At 39.6% G+C, this 25,188-nt stretch overlaps 2 protein-coding genes across 5 annotated transcripts; both read right to left on the bottom strand.

Annotated features, from left to right (window-relative positions):
- Positions 1–711: 711 nt before the first annotated feature.
- usp4 (ubiquitin specific peptidase 4 (proto-oncogene)) lies at positions 712–17,348 on the bottom strand. 2 transcript variants are annotated; one of them, XM_041224389.1, is made up of 22 exons: positions 17,181–17,348; positions 15,328–15,455; positions 14,723–14,853; positions 13,788–13,914; positions 13,068–13,213; positions 12,510–12,571; positions 12,282–12,425; positions 11,963–12,080; positions 11,606–11,779; positions 10,800–10,958; positions 10,269–10,493; positions 9,258–9,341; positions 8,388–8,482; positions 7,619–7,801; positions 7,034–7,329; positions 6,682–6,945; positions 6,246–6,316; positions 5,854–5,969; positions 5,600–5,749; positions 4,518–4,621; positions 3,484–3,572; positions 712–3,254 (listed from the first exon to the last, which is right to left on the bottom strand). In XM_041224389.1, exons 1-22 carry the CDS (start codon positions 17,309–17,311, stop codon positions 3,132–3,134), a joined length of 3,120 nt encoding a protein of 1,039 aa, XP_041080323.1. In that variant the 5' UTR covers positions 17,312–17,348; the 3' UTR covers positions 712–3,131. The 2 variants fall into 2 exon arrangements, with proteins under 2 accessions (XP_041080323.1, XP_041080324.1); XM_041224390.1 differs by lacking the exon at positions 17,181–17,348 and adding an exon at positions 17,052–17,165.
- Positions 17,349–18,635: 1,287 nt separating this feature from the next.
- On the bottom strand, positions 18,636–25,032 carry LOC121298298 (ER membrane protein complex subunit 3-like). Of its 3 annotated transcripts, XM_041225349.1 has the most exons (10): positions 24,867–25,032; positions 24,145–24,303; positions 23,850–23,907; positions 23,452–23,545; positions 23,140–23,244; positions 22,691–22,772; positions 22,099–22,178; positions 21,131–21,213; positions 20,502–20,567; positions 20,318–20,400 (listed from the first exon to the last, which is right to left on the bottom strand). In XM_041225349.1, exons 2-9 carry the CDS (start codon positions 24,297–24,299, stop codon positions 20,517–20,519), a joined length of 708 nt encoding a protein of 235 aa, XP_041081283.1. In that variant the 5' UTR covers positions 24,300–24,303; positions 24,867–25,032; the 3' UTR covers positions 20,318–20,400; positions 20,502–20,516. The 3 variants fall into 3 exon arrangements, with proteins under 3 accessions (XP_041081282.1, XP_041081284.1, XP_041081283.1); XM_041225348.1 differs by lacking the exon at positions 20,502–20,567 and having other exon boundaries at positions 18,636–20,400; XM_041225350.1 differs by lacking the exon at positions 20,502–20,567 and having other exon boundaries at positions 20,282–20,396.
- Between the last annotated feature and the right edge of the window lie 156 nt (positions 25,033–25,188).

Raw genomic sequence — 25,188 nt, 5'->3', positions numbered from 1 at the left:
TACATAAACACCAGCAACATCTTACCTTGAAAATGGTACAATAACCCCATTGAATCTATACACAGTTTTCTATTACATACTGTACAATATATTACCTGCAGGGGTCCAGGACACTTTGCATTATAGTTCACATTGCTGTGCAAGCCTGACGACAGTAAATCGAGGGCTTGGGGTCAATTTGGCAAATTAGGCATTCAGGATTTACAATTATAAATTCTGCAAGCCCTTAACGGATTTCTTTTTTTTTTTTTCACCCCTTATCTGGGACTGCAATAATAGGACCGAATTTTAAAGGTCCATCACAGCGAGAGTTTGTGTAATAGCGAGAGAGGGCTCATACATTCAATATTAAATAGGGCTGTTAACAGAAAAAAGTCTAAAGAGCTAAATAATACATTTATTTCTTATAAACACGGCAAAAATCAAAACTAGTGCTTGCCTTATATATTTAAAGTATTAAGAATGGATTGGGGCAAATTTTATTTTCTAAAGCATCCCAGCAGTCTTCTGCCACTCTTAAGTAAGAACACATTAGGTTTGTCATTGTTGAAAACACTCCCAATTGTTTATGGATGGTGTTACTTCTTGATCGTGTAAGCATCCAAGGTCTTTTTTTTTTTTTTTTTACTCCACCACATGTAAATGGCTTGAAAACCTTCCAGATGTTTTGGACACACTCCACAAGGAGACATAAATTAGAACAACCAAAAATCCTGGACCCCTGCTTTTTTTTAATCATAGACGACAAAACAACCCTCACCTCTTAATAATAGCCCAAAAACAACATTACAAATAAACAAGTGCCACACTTTCTTTTTTTTTTAATTACGTAAAGCTTAAACCTTAAGATACTCAATAGGTTCCTCATGCAATGAGACTGCAGAAACAAACAGGTCAGTCTTCAAAAGTACAGCAGAATCTGTTGGATGTCATAGCCAAAGAGTTCTGATGACCTGTTTCTTGGTGTGGGATAAAAAAAATAAATAAAAAAGTGATTCTATTTTGTGGATGGAAAGGTTTTAATCAAAACCCACCTTTTGATAACCACTATTAACTAGATGCTGTCAACGTAACAGAAGGCACCACTACACTGGGATAATACTTTGGATTGAACCCTGGCATGTGGTTGCTAATCAAGATGGCAGTTCCCATGTTAAGAGGCACACTTCAAGATACTAGTCTTAAAAGTAGGGCCGTCAGTTTTCCACTCTATATAAGCATGGTCCACAAGACAATCATACATATTATACAACCGCCTTTACAGGTGTGAGATCTAAACTTCTAGTACAGACCCTACACGGTAAGGTCTAAGCAAACAAACAAACAAGTCGCCTTTGAGTTCTACACTGTTTTTAATCAAAAAGGTAACATGTTACTGCATCTCTGAAGTTGGTAGGCCTAATTATTGCATAGTAAAGGCTTTACCACCTTTGTTTCTCGAAACATTGAGTTATTAGGAAGTGGGATTTAAAGCATCACAAGGGCAGCTGTTAAGAACTACCACAAATCAAGACTTTTCCAGGACATAAACACGTCTAACTAAGAGACAGCCAAAAATATCTTGGAAGGACAGCAGCTATCAGTGTCCCAAAGATGCCTTGATCTCCCTGACCCCTAATGAATGCATTTTTACATTTTAAGTGTCTTCAAAAGCCCCAGAGTAGCTTTCTGTTAGACAGTTTACTGATAGTACATCTCTTCAGTTGGAAACGCTTGTTTCTGAACACAAAAGGATGTGCACCAACCATTTCTACCTACATACACACACACAAAATTAACTTAGATAGGTGGATATCTATTTACTTTTATAGTAAAAGACAACACTTGTTTTTTGTGTACTGTGCAGCTCATAGACAAACACAGCTATCTTCAATGTGTTGTAATAATGTGCACATATCCTCATGCATTTCCATACCCTTCTGACTCAGTGAAATGCTGTCAACAGCCTACTACAGGTTTTTTTTTTTTTTTTTTTTTTTTTTTAATTTTCAACAAAAATGGATTGTTCTCATGCTTTTTAAAAAAAAAAAAAAAAAAAAACACACACACACACAATTAAGTTTCTCCCCCAATATCCAGAACAGATAATCAAGTGCAGTGCTGAACAGGAAAGGGACAGTCTAAAACATTGGTTTAAAATCCTTGCCACGCCTAGTTGGTAGATAACCACAGGACATTCAGAAACCAAAGTGTGATGGTTTTCAATACTGGAAGTGTTACTGGCCATCTCTGTAACTGACCACATAGCCTAGGGATAGGCTGGGCAAGTGTCCACCATACGGTAATGGCACTGCTTTGGATTACAGTTGGATACCTATTACATATCATTTTTATTTTTACACCGAATAAACTGGTTATCAACCCCCAAAAAAAACAAAAAGAAAATCCTAAAAAATGTGATTTGATTATTACAGCATTGTTCCTGTACTTAAAAGTTCTTGTTAAAAGGCAGCTGGTGCTTCTGTGGTAGATAGATCGAGTAGCACATTTTGTTTTGAAGAGATTTCAGAGCCCAAGGAACTGCAATACAAGCATCTCTAGTTATAGACTTCCAGGCAACACAATGAAATGGTGGTGTTCTTTTTAGGACCTGCCACTGCAGGCATTCAAGTGCTCGGAGGTGCCAAAATTGGAGCGGGAACCTTCAGGGGTAATGCATTGCTGGTAGGGGCCTCTCCTACACACCAGCTGCAGCCATCCCAGACTGATTCACTTCAACACAGCCCCAAAACCAAATGGAAGCGCTTTGAAATCACATCCTTCACATGATGAATCTGCCTCCACATTCCTGCAGCGACCAGGTGCTCAAGCAACTGTCCTGTGTGTGCGCGCATGTTTAATGTTTTTTTTTTTTTAAATGTAAAACCACATCCACAGAGCAAGACTGACATGGGATTGGCAGTGTGGCTCTGAATATGTGATATATAAATTGTACAACAGTTTAAAAATGAGTTTATCTTAGAATTTTTTAGAAATAAATATGTGCATATCTACATTTATAGATAGTTAAACACAGGTAGATGCAGTCATTTCTACATCTGGGTAACCTGTATTACATGTGTGTTGACTCAGTACAGTATGTATGTATGTGAGGGTGTTTGTCTTTGCAGCAGTTCATGTCCCTGGCCCCTTCAGTTGGTGTCCATTCTGTCTTCCCCCTCCTCTGGAGCTTTGCCCACAGAGGCTGAGGAAGGCATGCTCTGGCTTGACTTGTTATCCCGACGCTGGTAAAACAGCACGTATGCTGCCTTTGTCTGCAGAGAAAAGATAAAAGGGAGGGTTACAGTCTAGCATTCAGAGCAGTGTAGGGGAACAGGATGGAAGAGAACAGATATTAGGCACGGTAAAGAAAGTGAATGGATAGATGGGAGACTGACTACTGTGAAAAAAACACAACTTAACATGCCAATACCTCCAAGATGTTTCGAGGCATAGTTGCAGCATTAGTTTTTTGGGGTCATACCCAGAAGCTGAAACACTCACCACAATCTGATCCTCTGAGGCAGAAGAGACACTACTGTCATCAAAGTAATACCATTTCTCATCAGCCTTGTTTTTGGCATAGGCGGTGTCTGTAAAGAATTGAGACAATGATTATAAACAATTTACCAGCAGGTTCCAGAACCATGCAATACAACTAAACTAAAAAGAGGCTCTCTAGTGGAAGAGACAGCTTGACATATTAAAACACAAATATATTTATCCATCAAACAGATTCTGCATAGATTTATCTTTGCAGATGGACGTTAATTTTATTCCAAACTGTTTTGTTTTTGCTAAACTTATTTGTGGATTTTAAAAGCATTTTAAATTTTAAAGTGCTGGGACGGGAATTCCCAAACCCTATCTAGGACCTTCTGCATCCCGTAGGCTTTGTAATTATAAGAAATGCCTCAAAACCAAAATACCTGACCTATTGTTTAAATTAAAATAGCAGCAGTAAGGAAATAATAAAGCCAGCGGTATGAATCATCATGTACAGTTGGGTAAAAACCTGGGGGTGGTATTACTAGCTCAGTAAATTGTTTCTGTGGAACTTATTATAACTAGCACAGAAGACAGACAATCTACTATTGCACAACACTTTAAAACATAAGTCACTGTTGAGTAAGGGTGTTACAGTGAGAAAATGAGGGGACTTAAATCAATTTTTTTTTTTTTTTTTTTTGATGACCAAATGCTTTTATATATAATCATTTATATAGGCACAAACCAGGAAGTATTTTTTATGTTGTTTTAAATACATGTCTTGCTTAAGACACAAGCCAGTGAACCAGAAACCAGAAAGAACAGCTGTAGGGAAGTTGTTGCTGCACTTGTCTCAATTTTCCAAAACATCCATTTCAAATAATGTTAGCCTATTCCCACACAAGTTCTACCTGGTCATCAAAACAAATGACGTAGCAAGAAACAAATATAAATTTTAATTAAGTGGTGAAACAATGAATGCTGTAGACAACATAACTGGAATGTTATTATCTTTTCAGTGCCATTATATGCCAACCAGTGCTACTTACAATGCCCACCACCCATCCCCCCATAGTGGTTGGAAACAGCGATGAGGTCATATATGTAGGGCCCTGCCTTTGGGTCACAGACAAACTCAGACATGTTCAGGTCCCTGTGAAAGAAAGAAAGCTTTTCATCAGATGATTGATTTTCTTATTTAATTTTAGACAATTTTTTGCAACTACAGCTGCCAGATAAGTTAGTCAACCTTACCAATTGTGAAAGCTGTAGACTGCAAAAGGATTATGCAATGCTCATTTTGTCTAGATCATTTAAACTGTTGACTCTTAGCAAGAGTAAGTGCTTGCTATCAAGAAATTGTAGGAAACACATAGCAAATGAAGCCCCTTTGTCTGGTGCTGTTGCCGGTCTGATTGGAAAATCACTGGCATAACTAATTGCTATTCTCATGACATCCAGCCATTGCAAACAGTAGCACAGGTTAGCGTTGTACCCCGATCTCTCTCGTTCATTTTACGTCATAATACTCCTCATGGGACCCAGTAATAACCGGTATTAAAAAAACAGCTTTGTACGCAGGTGGATTCTTGCAGTTAATACATAAACTTCATGCAACTCACCAGACACAAAGAGAAAACATAAAAAAGCACTGTAAAGAGCAGAAGAGAAGTTTGATAAAGATACATAGAAAGCAGCATATAAAAATTACCTTCACTGTCAATGAAGCATAATTAATATATGTTTGAACAACTAATTTTAATATTGTGCTGCCTAATAAGTTACAGTAATACAATGTTTAGCATCAGATTAATAGCAAGTAATTACCATACTGTAAGTCTTAGTTAAAATTGTTTTGCTGTATGTATTTGTGCGCCGTGCCAAAAATAAATAATTTGACAAATATGGTGGATTCCCACAGGGTACTGCTTGCAGTTTCAAAAAATTCCCAGAAAAGGCTATTTTTCAGCCACTTCAATAAAGGGTTCATTGCCTGAACAGTATAACTCACCAACATGATAGATGAAGTAGAACTGAAATAGCCAAAAATTTAATGATGGTGTTGGCCTAGCAGGATGAGGAGAGGAACAGGGAGGAAAACTCAGCTGGTGTTAATTTTCAGACCCTTTACCTGACTGGGAAGTCTACCACTGTATCCAGCTTGTCTCTCCAGCAGCGGTTATAAGAGAAACGTTTCAGATGGACGACCAGAATGCGTGGAAGGGACCACAGATCAAATTTTTTTGTGGCCTGTTGGTGCTTCTTGCAGGTTGGGCAATACCTGTGGATTACACCAAGTGTAAATGTTATAAATGTGAGTTTGATCAAACAACATATGCCCATTAACAAAGTTCAGCTGTGACCCCCCACCCCCAAAGAGCTCACCAGGGGTCATGTTCTCCTAGCGTCTCCATGGTGGTAAAGAGCTCGATACAGTCTCTTAGAGCTACTGTCGCCTTCTTCTTCTGGTGCTGCAACATGCTGTCATGTTTCTCATAGGCCTGGAAAAATAAAGAAAATACAGAAAAAAGTGAATTCAGCATTACATGCAATTCAAAAAGACATACATAGGAGCATTCTGGTTACTAATAGTCCAAATATATGTTAAATGTGTGTGTGTGTGTGTGTATATATATATATATATATATATATATATATATATATATATACACACACACACACACACACACACACAGAGTTCAAAACACAGGATACCACCACACTACTCAGACATACAAACACACATGCAGCCCCTTCCAACTAGCTGTAGTACTGACCTCTGCCTCCTGGTCATCATAGTATAGCTTCTTAGATTCAGAATCCCAGTCAATTGCAACTGTGGATTGTGCTGTAGATAAATCAACCAGAAATGTACATTATTAATAGTTAGGATTATTAAATTCAGTATGAAACAGTGAGAGGATTATAATTCACAACCCAGGCCAATCCTCAGAGTTGCTTAAAATATATTAGAAATATAACTAAAGATTTTGAAACAAAAAACATTCACTACATACAAGCACATTCAAATCCAGGACATGCAAACACCCAAGCACGTAAGAGGTTCATGGAATGGCCACTAAACATTTACAGTAAAACAGTGTGCGAGTCTGATTGATGTGTGTGCCTAGAGAGGTTGTTTGACATAATGGCTGAACTAGGTTTGGTAGTACAGCACAACTGCCCCAGAGTTACACCCAGAATGATTCCTACCGTTGAGTTTGAGGACTGTGTTATCGCTGGCAAGTGAGCTGATGTCGGCTGTGCCGTACGAGTTCACCATACTGAAAGTGAACAGCTTTGCCAGACAGTTAGCCGACTTGGCTGAAGTTTTTTGGACACCAGCGATAGACTCATTTTCTGGGTCCTCGCAATCCTCTCCCCTTACAGAGCCCTCTGATTGGTCGTTATCAGGTTCTATGAGGATATCTTGGTTTGGCCTCGCTACCTCCTGATGTTCCATCTCCTCATCTTCTCCTGCAACAAACAAATAGAGAGGCGCTCTACTCCTATTTCAACTGTGGCACATAAACAAATTTAAAGTCGGTAGTCTTCTGGACCTTACCTTCACACATCCCGTTCGGCCCATTGCTGGTCCCTGTCTGGGATGGTTGGCTGCTGCTGCTGCTGCTGCTGGCTGTCTCTGTGGGTCCCCCACTGCATGATGGTGCCTCTGCTTGTTCACAACCACACACTCCCAGCTCTGCTGCCTGGCTGGGGCACCCTGCTGACTCTGCAGCCTGGCTAGTGGGGCTGCTGCTGCTACTGCTAGTGCTGCTCCGTCCACTTGCACTGCTACTGCCAGCTGCTGCGGTGGCTTTCCCCTCACAGCCTGTGACCTGCGGCCTTTTCACATAGCGGCTGAAACAAAAAGCAACTTATGTATAGCAATACAAATATTTGTTCTTGCAAAAGTATAGGTTTAACTTAGCATGTTTTACCCTATGCTGTATTTCATTTTAAAAACGTACCTGCACGTTGAAACATCTACATCAATTGCTAGATAGGCTTTTGAACCCAGACAGTTCAAATTAAGCAAAGGCATTATAGGTTCAGATTAGGAAATTTAGTTAGTAGCTGAGGTCTACTTGAGAACTGTTAGTAAAACTGAATCAAGCACTGTTTCCAAACGCTATAAACCCCACCTTACCCAATTCTCTCCAGCACCCTTTCGTACAGCAAGTCCACAGTGAGGTTCTGCTTGGGGAACGAGATAAGAAGGGGTTGCCCAAATAGGACAGTGCCTGTGGAGGAGCCTGTGTGCTTCATACGCCTCTCCCTAAAGTATATAGGCAGGCTGACTTTCTCCCCTTCCAGCTCTTCCACCTCATACCTGCCATGAAGAGAGATTAAAAAGGAGGTCAGAGCGATTCCAATTCCAAACAGAATTTTCAGTACATACTAGGGATGTCACGGTATACCGTGGTATAGGTTGCCACGGTTTTGAAACCGCTACCATTTTTTTTTTTTACCATTTCATGATACAGAGTTCAGTTTTCAACGGTATTCAAAACTAGTTCACAGGTTTTTCTCTCTACCAGCTCCTAATTGCTGCTTGTCGGTTTTGAACTAAAAAAAACACACAAAAAAACAGCGCTGCCGTTTAAATATTTGGCTTGTCAGTAAGTTTTGTAGGAAAAATGTAACTATAGTAAGAGCACTTAAATAAACAGCTTAACGTGGTGGTTTTAAAACAGAAAGCTTAATGTTAAAAGTAACACTTAGTAAAAATATTAGTTGACTATTGCATATTTCTTTAAATAACCATAGGAAAAATTACATGGTATGACGATACCGTGGTATGACGATAACCAAGGTACCTTTTTTGACAGTTATTTTACCGTCAAAATGTAATATCTAGTACATACTACACTATTTTAAAACAGCATTTGGAATATAAAGTTAGAAAAGACACTCACAAAAAGATATCGTCTCTGTCCATGATGTGATTCAGTCCCTCGTCACGGCGGTAGATTTTATGGAACCGGTGATTGTACACATCTGCTACCACCATCTGAAAAGACCGGCACCAGTTTCATAGTGTCAGTATCGTGTGTTTTTCCCCAGCTAATTCTCTTCCTTTGTGTTAAAGAAAGACTTTTTCCTCAAAGCCAGATCATGCAATTACCTAATAACCCACAAGAGCAGGCAACACCACCATTGTCTGCAACGTCTGTCGATTGCACACTCCAATGGCTACGCTCTTCTGTGCATAGGAGCTGGCAGTAGTTAGCGATGCTACTTGGTTGCATTATTAATGGTCACCATGTCTGCTATCTGGCCAAGTTTCTATCTTTTGTATAAGCCCAATGGGTATCTGGGTGCAACAAAGATCAAAATATTACTGAAGAGACATAGCAAGAAGGGTCAGGGGAGGTATACCATGTGTATGGGTCTTTCAGCAAATACATGGTCTTACAAATCAAACCACTAAACTCACTAGACGCTACAGACTCTAACGCAGCAATATGTTAAGAAGATGTGAGGCCTATACACAGCATGGTAATTAATAGACCTTATAGGTGGAGTTCCAATTTTTCCCTTCATCTTCAACTCTTTTCCAGTCACAAAAAAAGTCACATGATTATTTAGTAGCTATGAATTCTCCTACAATCTGTGTGAGTAATATCCCTAAGGAACCAAACTCACATTCCTTCCCACTAACAATTAGGCTAATTTATTTAGTACATTGGGTGCAGTTTAATTGGCACAGATTTTTTTCAAGAAATGAAGATGTTCAAGTCTGACGATCCGAGTCAGTACATGAAACATGAGCATTGCTCTCTTACGTTGTCAGCTAGCACGCCAGACAGTTTCGACAGAGTGGTGCATAGATCAGCCACAGTGCCCAGCTTGGGGACCACTACCCTGTACTGGAACAAAAAAAGAAGAGCAGTCAGAATGGGGCCCTACCTGGCATGGGACAGCATTAGCCCTGTTCCACTGTAAAGCTGCTTAACTCACAGAACCTTCTCTGGTACAACTTTGTCTTCACAGTCCATACAAAGTTTTCCATAGTGCTCTTACCCATTTTTTAAACAATGTGAGTGCGCTGAATTTAGTAAAGCGGGGCAAAAGATATTAGCCTAACCAATTATATGCAATAACTTGATAAAATATTAATTCCCTCTGAAGATGTAATTAGACAGTACATGAATGTAAAGATGTTTTATAAGGAATGATGGAAGGATGAGAAATCTAGTCCATAAAATAAGCAACAGTTCATGTTGTTTGAATCATTTTTTACATAAACATGAAAATACAATAAAAGAAAGAGCTTCAGAACACTGAATGCTAGCTTTAGAGCAGAATCACCAAAATAAACACTGCATTTATCTAATTTCAGAAGGGTAATGTTAATGGTGTGCTGAGCGGTGCTTCGAACTTGAGCCTTGATTGGCAGTCAGTCAGTTTACAGCCAGGCCAGTAAGACCAAAATAAATAAATAAATAATACTACTACTACAATACAGCACTTGCTGTTATGTTACCCATTTGTACCCATTACTTAAAAAAACATTGATTAGCACTCTTTTTAAGGGGTATCTCAGTCAAATTAGTACTTTTAAAGTTTAAACATTTTCAGGCATGTAATAACAAAAAGACGCCAAGTATTTATATAATTCTGTGGAAGACAGGAAATATGATGAGGCAACAATCATGTTCATACTTGCCCATATTTTTCTGTCATGAATTTAACTTTTAGGCTTCCTTTAATGCTAAAGCTGAAAACAGGGGTCCTAATGTGGCACACAATGTGGCAGTATTGGCTAGCCCTGAAAAGCAGTGATCTGGGCTCACCTGCATGGGCCTGGACTGGGGGTCTGCGCGCACCAGGAACACCTCCATGGTGCGCTCCTTCTTCATGGGCAGTGGCAGTGTGAGGTAGCAGAAAGGGTCAAAGGTGACTGAGACCATGGAGCACTCGGGACACACTAGAGTGGACTTGAAGAGTCCGTGAACTGTGTCCACAATGATGGAGTCGTTACGAAGCCGGTGATTTGTCCAGGCTTCCTTCGCCACTATCTATCAGCAGACAGAAGAGACAGACATTTCAATATTTATTTATTTATTTTAACTTTTCTCAAACAATTACACAACAGCTTTGGCAGTATTAGAGATAACCCTTTTATTTTTAATTTGACACGGTCATGGTTTAATATCATATCTTATCTATATAATCTTATACATTTGGCACCATGAGGTTGAAATAGAAGCACCATATAAAGCCTTAAATGTGGACGCTGCAAGATGCACATTCTAAGGGACCTATAAAGAGCAAAATTAAGCAATCAACCACTGCATTAGCTGGTAATACAGGCAATCTAGTACCTCATCTGGCCTTCCCTCAGCATCCTTCAGTGCCAAGTATGGCTTCTTTTTGACACGGTTGAGGTCCTCATGAAGCCCGTCCAGCAGAAAGGCCAGCAGCTCCTGGGAGTCCTGCTGCTGGTATCCTGAAAACTGGGGTGCAAAGCGGCCCACCTGGGTCTGTTGGAAAGAAATAATTCTTCCTGTTTACTCCCTTTAATTACTGTAAATTATGGTTCCCCAGCTAAATATTTTGTGGGCTGCAAAATGCAATCAAAATGACTGCGTTACTTGAAAATCACAGCATAAAAACAGATTAGGCTGGCTGAGGGAAAAGAACAAAAGAAACCTACAAAAATGAAGAAACATCAGATGGCTGATTCATGTTTTAATATGTTGTTTTTTTTTTTTTTTTTTTTTTTTTAAATCTCAAAATAAATATTGTCAGTTACGATCTTAGACTCAGCCAATGATTTATCATCTTACCTACTGATTAAGAGCCCAGAAAATGGATATGCTGATTGACAAAGAATTATTACACACTACATTTGCAGTTTAGGATTATTGAGTTGAGAATTTATTTGAACAACCTTATTGTTTGACTGAACAAGCACACTTGTGTTTAGATATATATATTATATTTTTCACACTGTAAAAGCATTTTTGTACTTCTGGTTGTCCTTAAGAAGAGAGAGACCTGAATGCATAGAAAAGCAAGAAAACCTTAACTGTCCCAATAAACATGGAGCCATACAGTTTCTCCATTATGTCCGAAAGGTAGCGATGACATTTCTTTAGTATAGTACAGATTCCCAACCAGCAGGTACCTTGAATGTCCTGGGTGCTACATAGCTGCAGCGCCCAGACCACATCTGCTTGACCAGGTCTGCATAAGCTTCAGCGATCTCGCCTCGCATCCCCAGGGGGTTTTCCCGGTTTATCTCTGCCTCATACTCATCCTGGAGAAAATATTCTGTCAGGGGGGCTGCATTACTCAGGCACTGCAGAAAAAAAAAACCAAACATCAATGATCACTAGAACATAATGCATGCAAAGAACAGAATTTGAAACATTAGAACAAGGATGTGGACCTATAGCTAATTTTGCTATGTCCATTAAAATCACCAACATAAATGGCTGCTATTTTAAGCGTGTACAATATTGACTGCTGGAGGGCTCAATACCTGCAAAGCAGAGTTCATGAAGCAGGTGTTGCCCAGGTTGCTGAGCCCGCAGAGGCCAGGCTGTGTCTGGGGTTCTCGGTAGCTGTATGATGAGCCATAGGAACTGTATCCACCCAACCTGTCAAAGAGATACAAAAGGCACTTGGGTCAAGAGAGAATTCTACATTTTAAACCCTAAATATCATCAGTTAGACATTTTAAAGTTTGACCATTTTTGGTCAATATCTGTTGCCACTGTATATACTGAAAGCGGGGCACGCAAGATGTAGGCATTGCAAAGAATTCAGAAAGACTGTATAAAGTGCTGTGCAGGACCCACCTGTTACTGGAGCTGGTGCTATTGTTCAGCGTGTAGCTGGAGTTATTACTGTCTCCATTGGTTATGGTAGAGGAGATGGTGGCAGTGGAGTTGGACGGAAGCTTCGAGGAGGTAGTTAAATTCCTGGAGGTGGCTGTGCTGGATCTAAGAGCACAGGGAGAGCTGGCTGTCAGTCACGTGCATAAAAAATCTTGCAGTAAGAACTAATCTAAACTTGGATACACTCACTTTGTGTAGCTTGTTTGCCTAGGCCATGTGCCATCTTCATTCTTTTTTTCTATCACAAGCACCTGTGTGGAAGAAAAAAACACCACAAGTTCTTTCAATCTAGGGTACCAGGTTTCACTGCACAACTTTGATTGAACTCCATTATACACAACACAAAACCCCTTAACATTTACATATTTGGCCATACAAAACACAAACCAAGTAGGGCAACTAAAAGTTCACAAGTAACTGGCCAAATTCCAATGAAAAAAATGCAGTTTAAAATCTTAATAAGGCAGGCAAACGGTTAAAATGCTTACTCACTTTTTTGAACATCTGCAGCACGAATGATATCTGTGCAATATGCAAATCATAATGACTGGAGCCAACTACCCTATGGCTAAAGCACTCCCAAGGCAGATATAGCTAGTTGAACAGCACAGGAAATACAAACATACTAAGGTCCTTGCTGCTGTTTGTTAGTAGCTGTTAAGACCAAAACTATGACCGATCCAGCAGTCTTTTCATTTAGCTGATTTAAAAAGCTGTCTCTCGGAGATGCCATGCAAGGGGTTCTACCTGTCCCTGAAAGAGCCCAGCGTCCTGCACAGTGCTGTCCGGCTTGTTCAGTTGTTCATAAGTGTTGCTCATATACTTGTTCCAGAGACGGATTTCTTTGTCAGCAGAGATATTGAACAATGCCCTCATATCCTTTTCAATTGTGTCTGCAGTGAAAGACAGACAGATCTGCATTAGCGTACAAAAAATCTGACTGATCCCAAGCAATCAGGAACAAACATTTTTAGAACCTTCCAACTACTCTTTAATTATGTCACCTTATACTTCAAAAATTGGCAGGATTGCAGTAAACCATGTTTATTTTGACAGCATAATATTCAAATATGTAATATGCAAATACTTGGCATCCAGCCAATGGGTACAGGACAGCACTCTTACCATGGTGCACATAACTTGTCATACTTTCATTTTAATCAGAATATAAAAAGGTACAAAACTACATTTCTGAGAAAGACCTACTTAAATTACAATCAAGGTATAGACTCAAAGAGAGTGTGCTATTGGTAACTAGAAACAAACTTAACAGTAACCAACAACCAATAATACTTTCCATACACGTTTAAATTCACTATTCAGCACAGTTCCCAACATCTCTAGCGGGAATCCTAATTTGTATCATTGTCTTACCTCACTAGATGCTGCCCTAAGTGAAATAGAAGTACCCAACCCTTCTCCAGGGAATGGAAAGGTGCGCCCCCCACATTCCACTTGTTTCCTTACCTATGGTATCAGCCTTGCTGAAATGTCGTTTCACCAAGTCATCCATGTTGTCGTTCTCACAGAGATTGAGCTCCAGAAGATAGACTTCCACTTTACAGTGTTTTACAAACATCCCGTGCTCTACTACCTGTGAACGGCACACACCGAGCAGTCAGGGAGGAGAAGGAGGAGGAAGAGAAGGAGGTTTTCTAACTTTCTGTGAACATTTCTCAACACAAGTACATAGGTATAGCACGCAAGTTTTATTATTGCAAGCCTCTGACACAATTTTTTTCAATTAATCTCTGTTACAAATTAAGCACAAAATACATATATTTAAGATTATTTTGGAAAAACGTAAACCAGATTTGATTGAGAATGCTAACCTTTTATATGAATGAAAAATCACTTGTGTGTGCCCCCCATTACTAAACAAACACTAACAATGCTGACAACATTTAACGCACAATTTTCTATCAAACTAGAGTTATATGTAAAGTTGGGAATACGAAGGTTCCGGATGTCAACATGATCTTGCCACAGTCAGCACTATATCAAGCTGCTGAACACTGGCTGTGGGGGCGATTATCTTACACCCCAGTAACATTCCTCTGTGCTCACCCCTCCCACACTATCACCAGGGAGTGGCAGCAGCTGCATTCAGCGAGGGGAGATCAGGACAGTGTGTGAAAATGATTCTGAAGCAGGTTTGAGCATGTGAACACTGCACTTCCACCTCCAAACACAAACCATGTGGTAACTAATAAACAAGCAGTTTAAGCTATTTTAATTGTAGACTCACGAACAATAATAGTAACAGAAGACAGTACCAATATTAAAGGTTGATATATGTGCACAAGTGCAATTTCCTAAGGGTGTAAAATCTACATAGAAATCTGAGCACAGAGGTATTACAGAACCCAAGTGTTGCTAAACTATGATGAACTTGAAATCACCTTTCTGACAATGGGTCGCTGTCCTTCCACACAGCCATACCAGCTCATGAGCTTGTGCCAGGCCTCAGTAGGCACCAGAACATAGTCTAGCTCATCTATTAGGTGTTCTTTCAGAGTCTGCTTCTCGGGTTCTGCCAAGGAGGGTAAAAGAGTTAAAGATTAGCACACATTCACCCTTACCACTCAATGAGTTTATACGTAAAGGGGCACTGGAATATGAAAAAGGCAAGGTCAGACCTAGGATCAAACAGGAGTTACTACTGCAGTAGTATCCCAAATAAGAGTGTGATATAAAGCCGCATTTGGTAGATATTTACACGTTGACGTTCTGTAGAAAAAAACACTAATAACTTCTTTAGTAAACTCTGGAATCATATGTTTTCATTAGTACGTAGGTATATCAGAACACATTTTATAATGTTAAGATCATGAACATAAGACCCAGGCTGTTTTTAATCAACCTAAAGAACCCCCCTAGTGAAAGCAGTACCTGCTTGGCTTAGCACGGAACCTCAATCTAAATATAACAATATGATCAAGCTAGGATGCTTGGTCAGTAATGAGTTTATTAAACGAGAACGTCCTGCAGTGCTTTAGTATTTTACCTGAAAATAGCCCCGAATTATCAATGGGCCCAGGATACAATGTCTGCTCCCCCACATTGTACATGTCCCAGCTGTCGAAGCCCACATACTTCTTCCATTGCTTAAACCAACGACTATCAATCAGAAACCTGTAAAAATCAAATACAGTGTAATTGAGAAGAGGCTTATATAACCTATTTTTCCAACCTGTCATCATGAAACGTTCCCTGCCTATCAGTTGTGAACCACATGAATTCCTTTAAGTTATTGTGACCTTCGACCATGTTCCATTATCAGATGTTCCACTTACTATTCTTTTTGTTGAAGTGTCAACTTCACATTCATTTGCAATCCATTCACACATTCCCAGGAGGTTTCTGGTTTACAGCTGGTTTGTTCATGCAAGGCAATTATACAATAGGTGATGGTTATATTTTAATATAACCATTTTAATATACATAAACAGCACCAGATGTAATGCCACTGCTAAACCTTCCCCATCACAGATCTCTTACCCTCCAACCTGCTTTTTTTGCCAATAAATGAGTCAAGTCATCCTTGGCTGTAAGAAACATATGAGAATTATTTCCAGCACATTTGATGTAAATGTTCTCAATTTCAGGTACAGCACTTCCACCAACTAATCACCACTCTGAAGCATTTTAATATACATTCAGGTTCACAAAAAAGGCAGAACTTCCAGCCTACTCAAGCATATGGGAGATGTTCTATTAAATAAGGTTATAAGCAATACTTGAATATATGCTGATATAATATTTGTGCCCGTGTGTTGTATTGCAATAGGCTAAAGAGCACTGTTTCACTCCACTGCTCTGGACCAATTTATTTAAAATCTTGCTCAGCTAGTGGAAACAGTGGTAGCCTGCCTGCCCTCATTTTATGAAGTAGTGCTAAAGACGTCTATAGATCTATTGCACTCCAGGGCAGGTCCTGAATGTCACGTCTCCACGTGCAAATCACATGTTGTGCAAATTATTTTATTCCAGTTTCAGGCTGTTATTTCACGTAAGCTTGATAGCTGTGCTTCCAACAGAAAGTAGCCAACTCAAATTGAGGCCAAGATTCGGATATACTCAAGTACTAACTATAACCCTAAATCCCTTTGGGCTAAGTCAATGACCCATGCACACCAGAAGATATTAATAAATGTATCAATCGGATATCGCATCTTGTTTAAAGTTGGATATCTGTTGAGAGACGTGCACATACAACCAAGCCATCCGTTGAAACGAAAGCAGAACAGTCCAATCCACACTATTTTTTAGACCTCTTAAGTTTCAAGAGTTTCAAGTTTGTTTGTGAAGCATAGCTTTTACAATGTACACCAACAAAACACTCTTGACAGCATTGAGCCGCGTAACCTCAATCTACGCAACACCACCAGTCAGTGTTTTCCTGATTGTCAACACCGACTTTTTTGCAGGAAGTGATCACCTTGTTCCATTATGCCAAGTCCAATTAAACCGTATTAATCCAAAGGCGACACTGGATTCTTTCCGTGGTCTTTGTGGGCAATGCCAAAAAAATCTCTGGGCAATATCCAGCCTCTATGACAAAGCACTAAATCTAGTAGCCTCTCCGGCTTGGGGCCTGGACCTCCCCAGGATCTTGCCTGGTTTACCACAACTTCTAGTCCAAAATACGGCCTGCCAATCCCCACACCTCCCTAACAACACTGAATAAACCCGCACGGCTTCCCAATCACTCATTCAAGGGAATAATACCTTAAATCCCCGGTATCTCCTGCTTCCCCATTGCCGGGTTTCTTCAGTATTATTCCCCTGAACCAGGCCTGTAAGCCCCGGCTTCCCGACAAGATTTCTGCCGTGGTCTCAATACCGGCGACTGCTTACCATTTGTCGCCCTTGCGGAGCTGCGTTTTAAGCAAGGCTCCCATGGTTTGTTTTTGGATATCGGAAGCTGGTACCGGTTCGGAGTCGGGCTCGGCCCCGCTGCCCGGTTCAGTTCCGCCTCCCTCCGCCATCGCGCAGTGTATAAATCGGGGCCGCGGAAACACAAGCATCGGGAGCCAGCACGCACGCACGCAGACACGGGGCGCGCGCACGTTTGCACTTACCAGTTGGGCTGAGCCGAGTCATTATACCCAACGCTGATATACTTTCAGTAAACTTGAAATTAGAACGCTGTTAACGGTTCTTTATCAGTATGAAAAACCTTTGACTTAGCAAGCTCAATAGAGCGCTAGCTTTTTTGTAATATGACCGTGAGTGTTATTTACCGATAGGTTTTTTTTTGTTTTGTTTTTGTTTTAATTCTGTGTATTTTTCCCTCTTAGTCACAAACAGTAGGTTGTACTACAAAACAGCCCTAGGGCCATGTGATGAAAAAAAGATCTAAATTTCGACATTTAAAGACAACATTTCGATTTTATACCATCCGCTAGATCTGGGGAAAAGCCAGAAAAGACAGAACTCGAAGCGTGCTGACAGGACGTTGCTGCCTGAACCTCAAATTCATTATCGCCGTATTTTAATAAAGTGTAAAAACTGGCATTTCTAATATAAATTAATTTATCCCATATATGTTATAGAATTTTACCTGTTTGAAAAACAGAAAGTCTGGAGTAAGCATGTTTTACACGGGATTTATCAATTTACGTTTCTCTTTTAGCCAATATACAGTTTTTAATTAAGGCAGTTTTATCAATGAGTCTTGTCACATTGGTCATTTTTATACTGTATAAAATGTTTTTTTTTTTTTTTAAATACATAAAAGTTAGACTTTTAAAGACGAAATTTGGGGTTTTAACTTTTTCTCACGTGGCCTAGGGCTCTTCCCTATCAAACAGACTGAACAAGCAAAAATTGGTTTGTAAAGTTAAAAACAAAACAAAACAAAAAAAAATATTAGTGAATGTATTTTACAATAAATGCCACTTTAGCCTGGCTTTTGAACTTGTGGAAACTATGCGCAACATACAAACTGGTATTGTTAATACTAATATCACATTTATTAAGTTATATTATTATTTGATAGTTCAGCTGGAATTTAACCTACCCCTTCCTTCTCACACAATTTACAATACCAGCCAGTCTCTCAAATGATCTATTTTCTTCTGTCTTCTCTGCATTTCTTATGAAATTTCTCTTTTATAAGCCACTATGTTATCTTGTCTCCTGCTCTTCAGTCTTATGTAATATTTATATTGAAAATAACTTTTGCAGGGTGGGTGGGGTACAGAACAGTATTGTACTGTACAATATTGCAAATGAGAAATAAAAAGGTAAACATCATAAATCCACCATAATATTTTATTTTCAATAAAACAATTTCCATAGGAATAAAAAAAAAAAAAACCTTAGAATTTCTTTTGAGGAAAGAAGTAATTTGGAAGGAAGTTCATCTTCTAATCTATAAGTGTTTGTAAGCTATTGTGTTTCAAAATGTTTACCACTAATTACCAAAATGTGACCACTTCCCCCTCAGCAGACTGTAAAACAATATATTTAGTACCATAGATTGAATTAACTCTGTACAGTGTAAAATTTATCCTCTCCAGGTATTCCAAGGTTTAACTCCTATTCATTATATCAGAACTATATTTGTGATTACCACTAAATGGTATTTTAAGGCAACACAAAGTTACGAAAAAAACAACAAAAAAACAGGAAAACAGGGACAAAGAAAATGCCTGGTTTGCCTTAGCTACAAGGATTGAGCTGAAAACAATTTGAAATTGATCTTTTTAGTTTTCATCAGCAGCAGACTAATATCAATGCAATGTGAACTGGTTTGGAATTAGGCCTGAGGGAATTTGCTGATGGAGGAAGTGACTATTAAGCTTCCACTCAACAACGACTAGATTCACTTGAATTTTGAGATTGAGCTGATTAACTGGTCCTCATTACACTAGCATTGGATTTATACAAGCCTGGTTATAATAATCTATGCTAACTGAATTAGAACAATCTTAAAGATGGGGTCCATAGCACTGGGGTTTATTACACAATTGTCCATTGTTATTTACTATTCTCAACTTCACAACCCTGAGCAACATATTTATGATTCTCCACGTCTGCACAAAAGATGCCAAGGTGTTTTTTTCCCTTTACTAAATAAAAAGAGAAACACAAAGTGACAAAGCAGGAAACAAACTGTTAATACGAATTTATAGTGCTACTCTATAAGGGCTGACTTGGTCATCACATTTCCATGTCCATATAAGGCAGGCAGGATACATAGTAGTAGACATAATGCTTTGTCAAATAATTGCCTTAGAAGAAGTTATGGAAAGTGAGCTACCCTCTTATCTGAAAGTCACAGTATTAGAAGACAGAGCACGGATAGGTGTGTTCATTTTTGGAAGCGTAAAGCAGTGTGATGTGTGCAAATAAAAAAAATAAATACAGCTAAAAAAAAAATCCAAACCAAGTCTCTTTACAAAACAGATGGAAATGTTGAAAAAATGCTTTATGCAAGAAATAATCACAAAAAAGTAAAAAGTAAACCCTAACGCAGTTCTACATACATTTTAAAGAGGCAGAGAGTTCTAATTAACAGCTTTTAAACTTTACATGGGGCGAGAAGGTGGGGGGAAGAGGGAGGAAAAACTATAAGAAAGTTAAATCAAATAGACAAAAGTACATTCGTGTTATGTTAATATTTGGCTGATAACACCAATGAAAGCATTAGCCAAAACAGTAATCTGCTTCACCTCAGTACTTATGATACAGGTCAGTTAAGAGAGGGTTAGAAAGAGAGGGAGAGAGAGAGATGGTTTGAAAGGAGATAAAGTTGATAAGAAAAAGAAAGAAAGGGCAAAAAACAAACAAATACAAAATTGGAAGAAAAAAAACAAAACAAACAAAAAAAAAGAACCTCTGAAATATCCTTCAAAACTTTCCACTGCTCCACTCAATTTTTGCCATTAAAATGGTCTTGCTAAGACAGCTGTCATCATAGGCCCAACAGAGCCAATCACATTCAGAACATGCCGGTGGGCAGTTCACTGCTGAACATGCTGTCTAGATCCAGATCTTTGCTCATCAGCTCTTCCTCCAAACCCTCCAGCGCCCACTGGTGGTCAGTCAGCTCCAGTGCCTCCCACTCTGCCTGAACAGGAGAGCAGAGGTTTGCACAGACTACTCCAAATACAGTACTGCAGTGTGCTGCATACAAGCATTCATAAAAATACAAAAAGACACACTGAATACCTTGTCTACATGTGTTCAAATTGCCAGTCTGAATACGAGGGTATCCGGTAAGCTCAGTAACGTGTTCTAAATGACAAAGAATGAAGGCTAACAAATACATACAAATTTCAATTGAACTAAATGATGCCTGCAAATGAAGGCATGCAAACTTACATGCAACTAAAATGGGGCCTGCAAATGCTCACAACGTGTTTAATCCAGTATTAAGAATGATGGGATTACATGAGAAGTCCCTAGTGTTGCTGAGGATGTCTGTCTCCTGAACCAGCGTAGGTACCATTCCAAACATGTTACAAAAGGACTCAACCGTTACGATCAACGTACAAACAAATCAAACCCTGGAGTACCTTTTTTTTTTTTTTTTTAATTTCCTTTTAACTCAATTAGACGTGGCTTCCCCCGGCCCATCTGCAAGTTGAGAGTGGTTTCTCTCAACCTGTGGAGAGGCCAGGGAAAAGCAACTTCTATAATAGAAAATAGCCATTCTATTTAGTATCCAGAATACTTTGGTATCCAGCATTCCAAACATGCAGAAGGAATTCCTCTGGCTTGTACAGTAAATGAGTGTTCCGTCAGGTTGTGCAGTACTAGGAATACAATGGAAGTATATCGATTGACTTATTGTTTACCTTAAAGGCCTTGTTGGTATCTGCAGGCATGGCCATCGCAGCTCCACTCATCTGTTCCTGCATAACCCGGGACTGGTCCGCGCCTATTGGTGTTGAAAGACATTCAAATTCATTTTGCTGTTATCTACTGATTTGACGTGTTCTATAATAATGTTTTGCAATGCAGGAACGTTTTGGAAGTTGAGGACTCTTGAGTTAATTCTGCAAATGGAGAATTTCAACAAAATGATTACAGTAACATTCAGTGGCTTGTTAAGAGACTTTAAATTGATTTTTTTTTTTTTTTACTGAACCACCTAGCTCCTTGACTAGCATTACGTTTCTTGCACCACCATGAACACCAGAATATCAGCAAACTATCAGCTCTGACCACGACAGACGTCTGATTTCCAGACCACACCATAAAGAGTTAGGGCTGAGAGAGGGCTCACCTAGGAACTGGGTTCTATTCCTACTCACGCCGTGCCTCAGGTATTTAACACAAAAAATATGATAACGCAACAAAAATTTAAATACCAATTGGCTCCTTGCTAGGTGGTATGAAAGTGTTTCTTACATAACATGCTTTAAAATGAGAAGTTTATGACAACTTCCCACGACAAAAGCTCCTTGCCTTTTGGTACAAACAGTTCTGTGTATAATGCTGTGAAAATTAGAACAGCTGTGTAACCAATAAACCCCACCCAATAACGTGGCTCCGAGCGCTCTCTCATCATTCACACTGACTGAGAGAAGAGCTTCTCGAACTGGAATCTACAGTTATTCCTGCAGAACCAACCAAGGATCTAAGAACCCAGTAAATGCACTTCTTTAACCAGACATTAAAATGTAACAAAATGCTAAAATAACAGATTCGTCCTGCAGCATGGAACATTAGACCCTATACGGTACAGGTGTTACACAGTACTACATGACACAAGCATTACAGAACAGAGGACACATTACCGTTAGAACAGAGGACACATTACCGTTGTCTTGTCCCAGCATGAGGGAGTACATGCTGCGAAGGCCAAACACATTCAGGAAATACCAGGAGGCCGAGCTCACCCTAAACACAGAAGCAGACACAGGTTACAAGAGGCCCATGTAGGAACACAGGTAGACATATACACAGACTAATATGCAGAACAAATCAGGCACTGGTGCGTGCACACATTATGCACGAAGGCAGGAAAACACACAAGTGAATTTACACTGTTTTAAGCTGAGAAACAAGATTATCTTTTGGCGTCTGCATGTGAACAGTACAAGCTGAAAAAAAATGCAATCTTTGTTTTTTCATGGTGCAAATGCTCCCATTGAAAAACCTTGCCAAGTTTCAGGAACAAGGAAACAAACAAGCAGACTGACATCAATTTTTTTTTTTTTTTCTTTCTGGGAAGGGCGCACTCCATTCACATAAATATTATCCAGAAATGTCATTTTCAATTTTCACACCAGCCCTTCACACAAAACATAATTTACACAATGAATTTTAGAAATGTAAATCAGGAAGTGAGGTTCAATCTAAGTTATCACAATCAGACACTAAAATGTGAGGGAAATGTGTAGAACACTGACCAGGAGGCATCCAGCGTCAGCAGCTCAATCCCCTGCTGCAGCATCGGCTTGAACCGGAGGGTGAGTGGGAAAGGCACCTTGGCTGGGGGAAGAGAGGGAAAGGACCAGGTTAGACAACACAGGCCCATGTCCTGAGCTTCCAAGAGACTGTATGATCAGGCTCCCCCCACTCCCCACCTACACCAAACCTCCAGGAGTCATAGCAACGGTACAAACATATGAATAAATATATCATGTTCTCACATTGCAAGCTTACGGTGAAAATGTCAGTGATGTAAATATTTACATACATGTCACTGTGGCATGTTAATTTGTTTGTTAAAGTGAGGAGTATTTTTCAAATTACTTTTTTTTTTTTTCCTTTCCACACTTTTATACACCAATTAAGCACCCTCTACAGAACTAGGACTGACTGGGTGTTTCTCAAGCACCCCTCCCCCTATACTCACTGGTAACAAATCCAGAGAAGGTCCAGTTGATCCAGCCTCCGATAAGAAGCATGGGAAGAACGTTGGTCACGTTCCCCTTTATCATGTCCGTCAGCATGCTGGGATCTGTAAGGGGGGTAAAGAGAGTGAACCTTGAAACACTGCACCTTCCCAGCACCTAGCAGCCTTTCCAAGGGCTTCCAATCTGGTCTGTAATGGGCTTTTAAAACCTACATTACTTTCAAAAGCTACAAGCTACAACAGAGCTTCTAACCACAAGTATTTCTTTTCAGATGTCTTTTCTTTTGCTAAATACACACACAATCCCTTCACCTGTCATGGGAGAAGGAGGGACCACCTTTCTCTTTGTTTTCTTAAAAAATCCATCATCCTGGTTATTAAAGAAAAACTTCCTCATCAGGAAGGACTGCAGGCAGAGATACAGGAAAGAATATCAGCATGGTTAGGATATTTTCACCACACTGTAACACACACACACATACATGCATTAACACAGGCTGAAACATGTGCTACAAAAAGCTTAGCTAAAGAGATTTTAGCCAAAATGATGACAACATTGAATAATAAAATATATTTTAATCACTCAACATTAATTTGCTAAAGTGGCATTCTGGTCCTCTTTTGGAGCACCCCACTTTTAGTTTGTTACAAATACACATGCAAACATCTACATAACAAAAGACACACACACACACACACACACTTCCTACCTGTTTAGGGATGTATTTTCCATTTTCTCTCAGAATTCGACTTCTTATTAAAACCTGACTGGATATCAAAAAGAAGCCTGAATTCAGTAACAATGACACAGCGCTATTGCCCAGTTTCCATCAGGATATTTAAATAAATATCTATAGTACTCAGCGGTTCATTGTAGTCAGCAACATATGTAGGTTTAATTTTGTACCTCCCGTTAAATCACACTAAACATGATTTTAGTGTACACAAAACACCCTTAGACAGCCCTAGATAGAGGGCTGCTCAGCTGCTGTTCTGGCAATGTACCTGTCTGACACCTGCTCCAGGGTGAGCTTCTTGTCGCTCTGTAGCAAAATGGACACATAGTGTCGGATCACTCCCACTAAGAAGGTGATGAAGACGATGGGCAGGACGACCCAGAGACGAATGTTGGAGTCCAGAAGTAGCTCGGGCTCAGCCATAGGGCTGGGGAGACAGCAGTGGACAGAGGGATTGCACATGCACTGCAAACATGCTGCAAATTGCAGTCAGCGTTCTTGCATTAGATGGAAACGGAGTGCATCTCTATTTACCCCATAATGAAAACGAGACATTCCTCACGGACCCTTCCGAAGTTTAAATACAAAGGCGTTTAGGTGCAAAGATTTTTAATCTGAGAAACTACTTGAAAACCCTGGCTAAAGGGGTATGTTGTGACCCCTTTTGTATATATGTATTATAATCTCCACAAACATGTGGGACATGTACAGATTAATGTCCACAGCACAGTGCACAATAATAATAATAATAAAACAACTCACTACAATGACAACTAGATTTAACGCAATTACAGCCCTCGTTATACAGATTGCATCTCATTTAATATATCACAGACTTTTGCGTGGTCTGGATTTGCGCAACAATCCAAATACCGAGGAACACTGGGGTGCAGTAATTGGGGTTATTTTAATATCGGAAAGACTGGATATCATCGTTGGCTACAAATTAAGAACATCATCAATAACGCACGATCTCTGCAATGTACTTACCGATGTGATACTTAAAAAATATTAAATGAATAAATCCCTATGCAACCTGTGCATATATATTTAAATATACAAATTCAGCTTCTAGCAGTATTCGATTTAAATGATAAGAGCATCGGCGCTTGCAGCATCAGCAGCCATTTCGTTTCCAAACCAGGAACAACAGCACCCACTGACAGCGGACAGCAAAGCAAGGCCCAATCATTCTGGTCAGTGCACTCCCCCTTGCGGACAAAAATCAGAAATCCAAGTAGAATTTACGGAAGTTTCCAACCTTGAACCACGAAGAAAATAAGAAAACTAGAGGAACCATACTTAATTTTGC

Source organism: Polyodon spathula, chromosome 23 (assembly GCF_017654505.1).
Source record: "Polyodon spathula isolate WHYD16114869_AA chromosome 23, ASM1765450v1, whole genome shotgun sequence".
Taxonomy (NCBI): Eukaryota; Metazoa; Chordata; class Actinopteri; order Acipenseriformes; family Polyodontidae; genus Polyodon; species Polyodon spathula.
Note: the sequence above shows the minus strand (reverse complement) of the source record. Positions and strands in the feature narration are given on the sequence as shown.

Bases quoted from the DNA above. Each gene is read 5' to 3' on its own strand.
- usp4 (XM_041224389.1), bottom strand. From the start codon at position 17,311: ATGGCGGAGGGAGGCGGAACTGAACCGGGCAGCGGGGCCGAGCCCGAC. The intron at 14,854-15,327 runs GTAAAATACTAA...CCTCCTTGGCAG, and splicing joins TAATTCGGGGCTATTTTCAG to AACCCGAGAAGCAGACTCTG. The intron at 3,255-3,483 runs GTGAGTGTTTCA...TTTTCTCTGCAG, and splicing joins CCTCAGAGGATCAGATTGTG to ACAAAGGCAGCATACGTGCT.
- LOC121298298 (XM_041225348.1), bottom strand. From the start codon at position 24,299: ATGGCTGAGCCCGAGCTACTTCTGGACTCCAACATTCGTCTCTGGGTC. The intron at 22,773-23,139 runs GTGAGTATAGGG...CTCTTCCCCCAG, and splicing joins CTTCTCTGGATTTGTTACCA to CCAAGGTGCCTTTCCCACTC. The intron at 20,401-21,130 runs GTAAACAATAAG...TCTCCTGTTCAG, and splicing joins ATACCAACAAGGCCTTTAAG to GCAGAGTGGGAGGCACTGGA.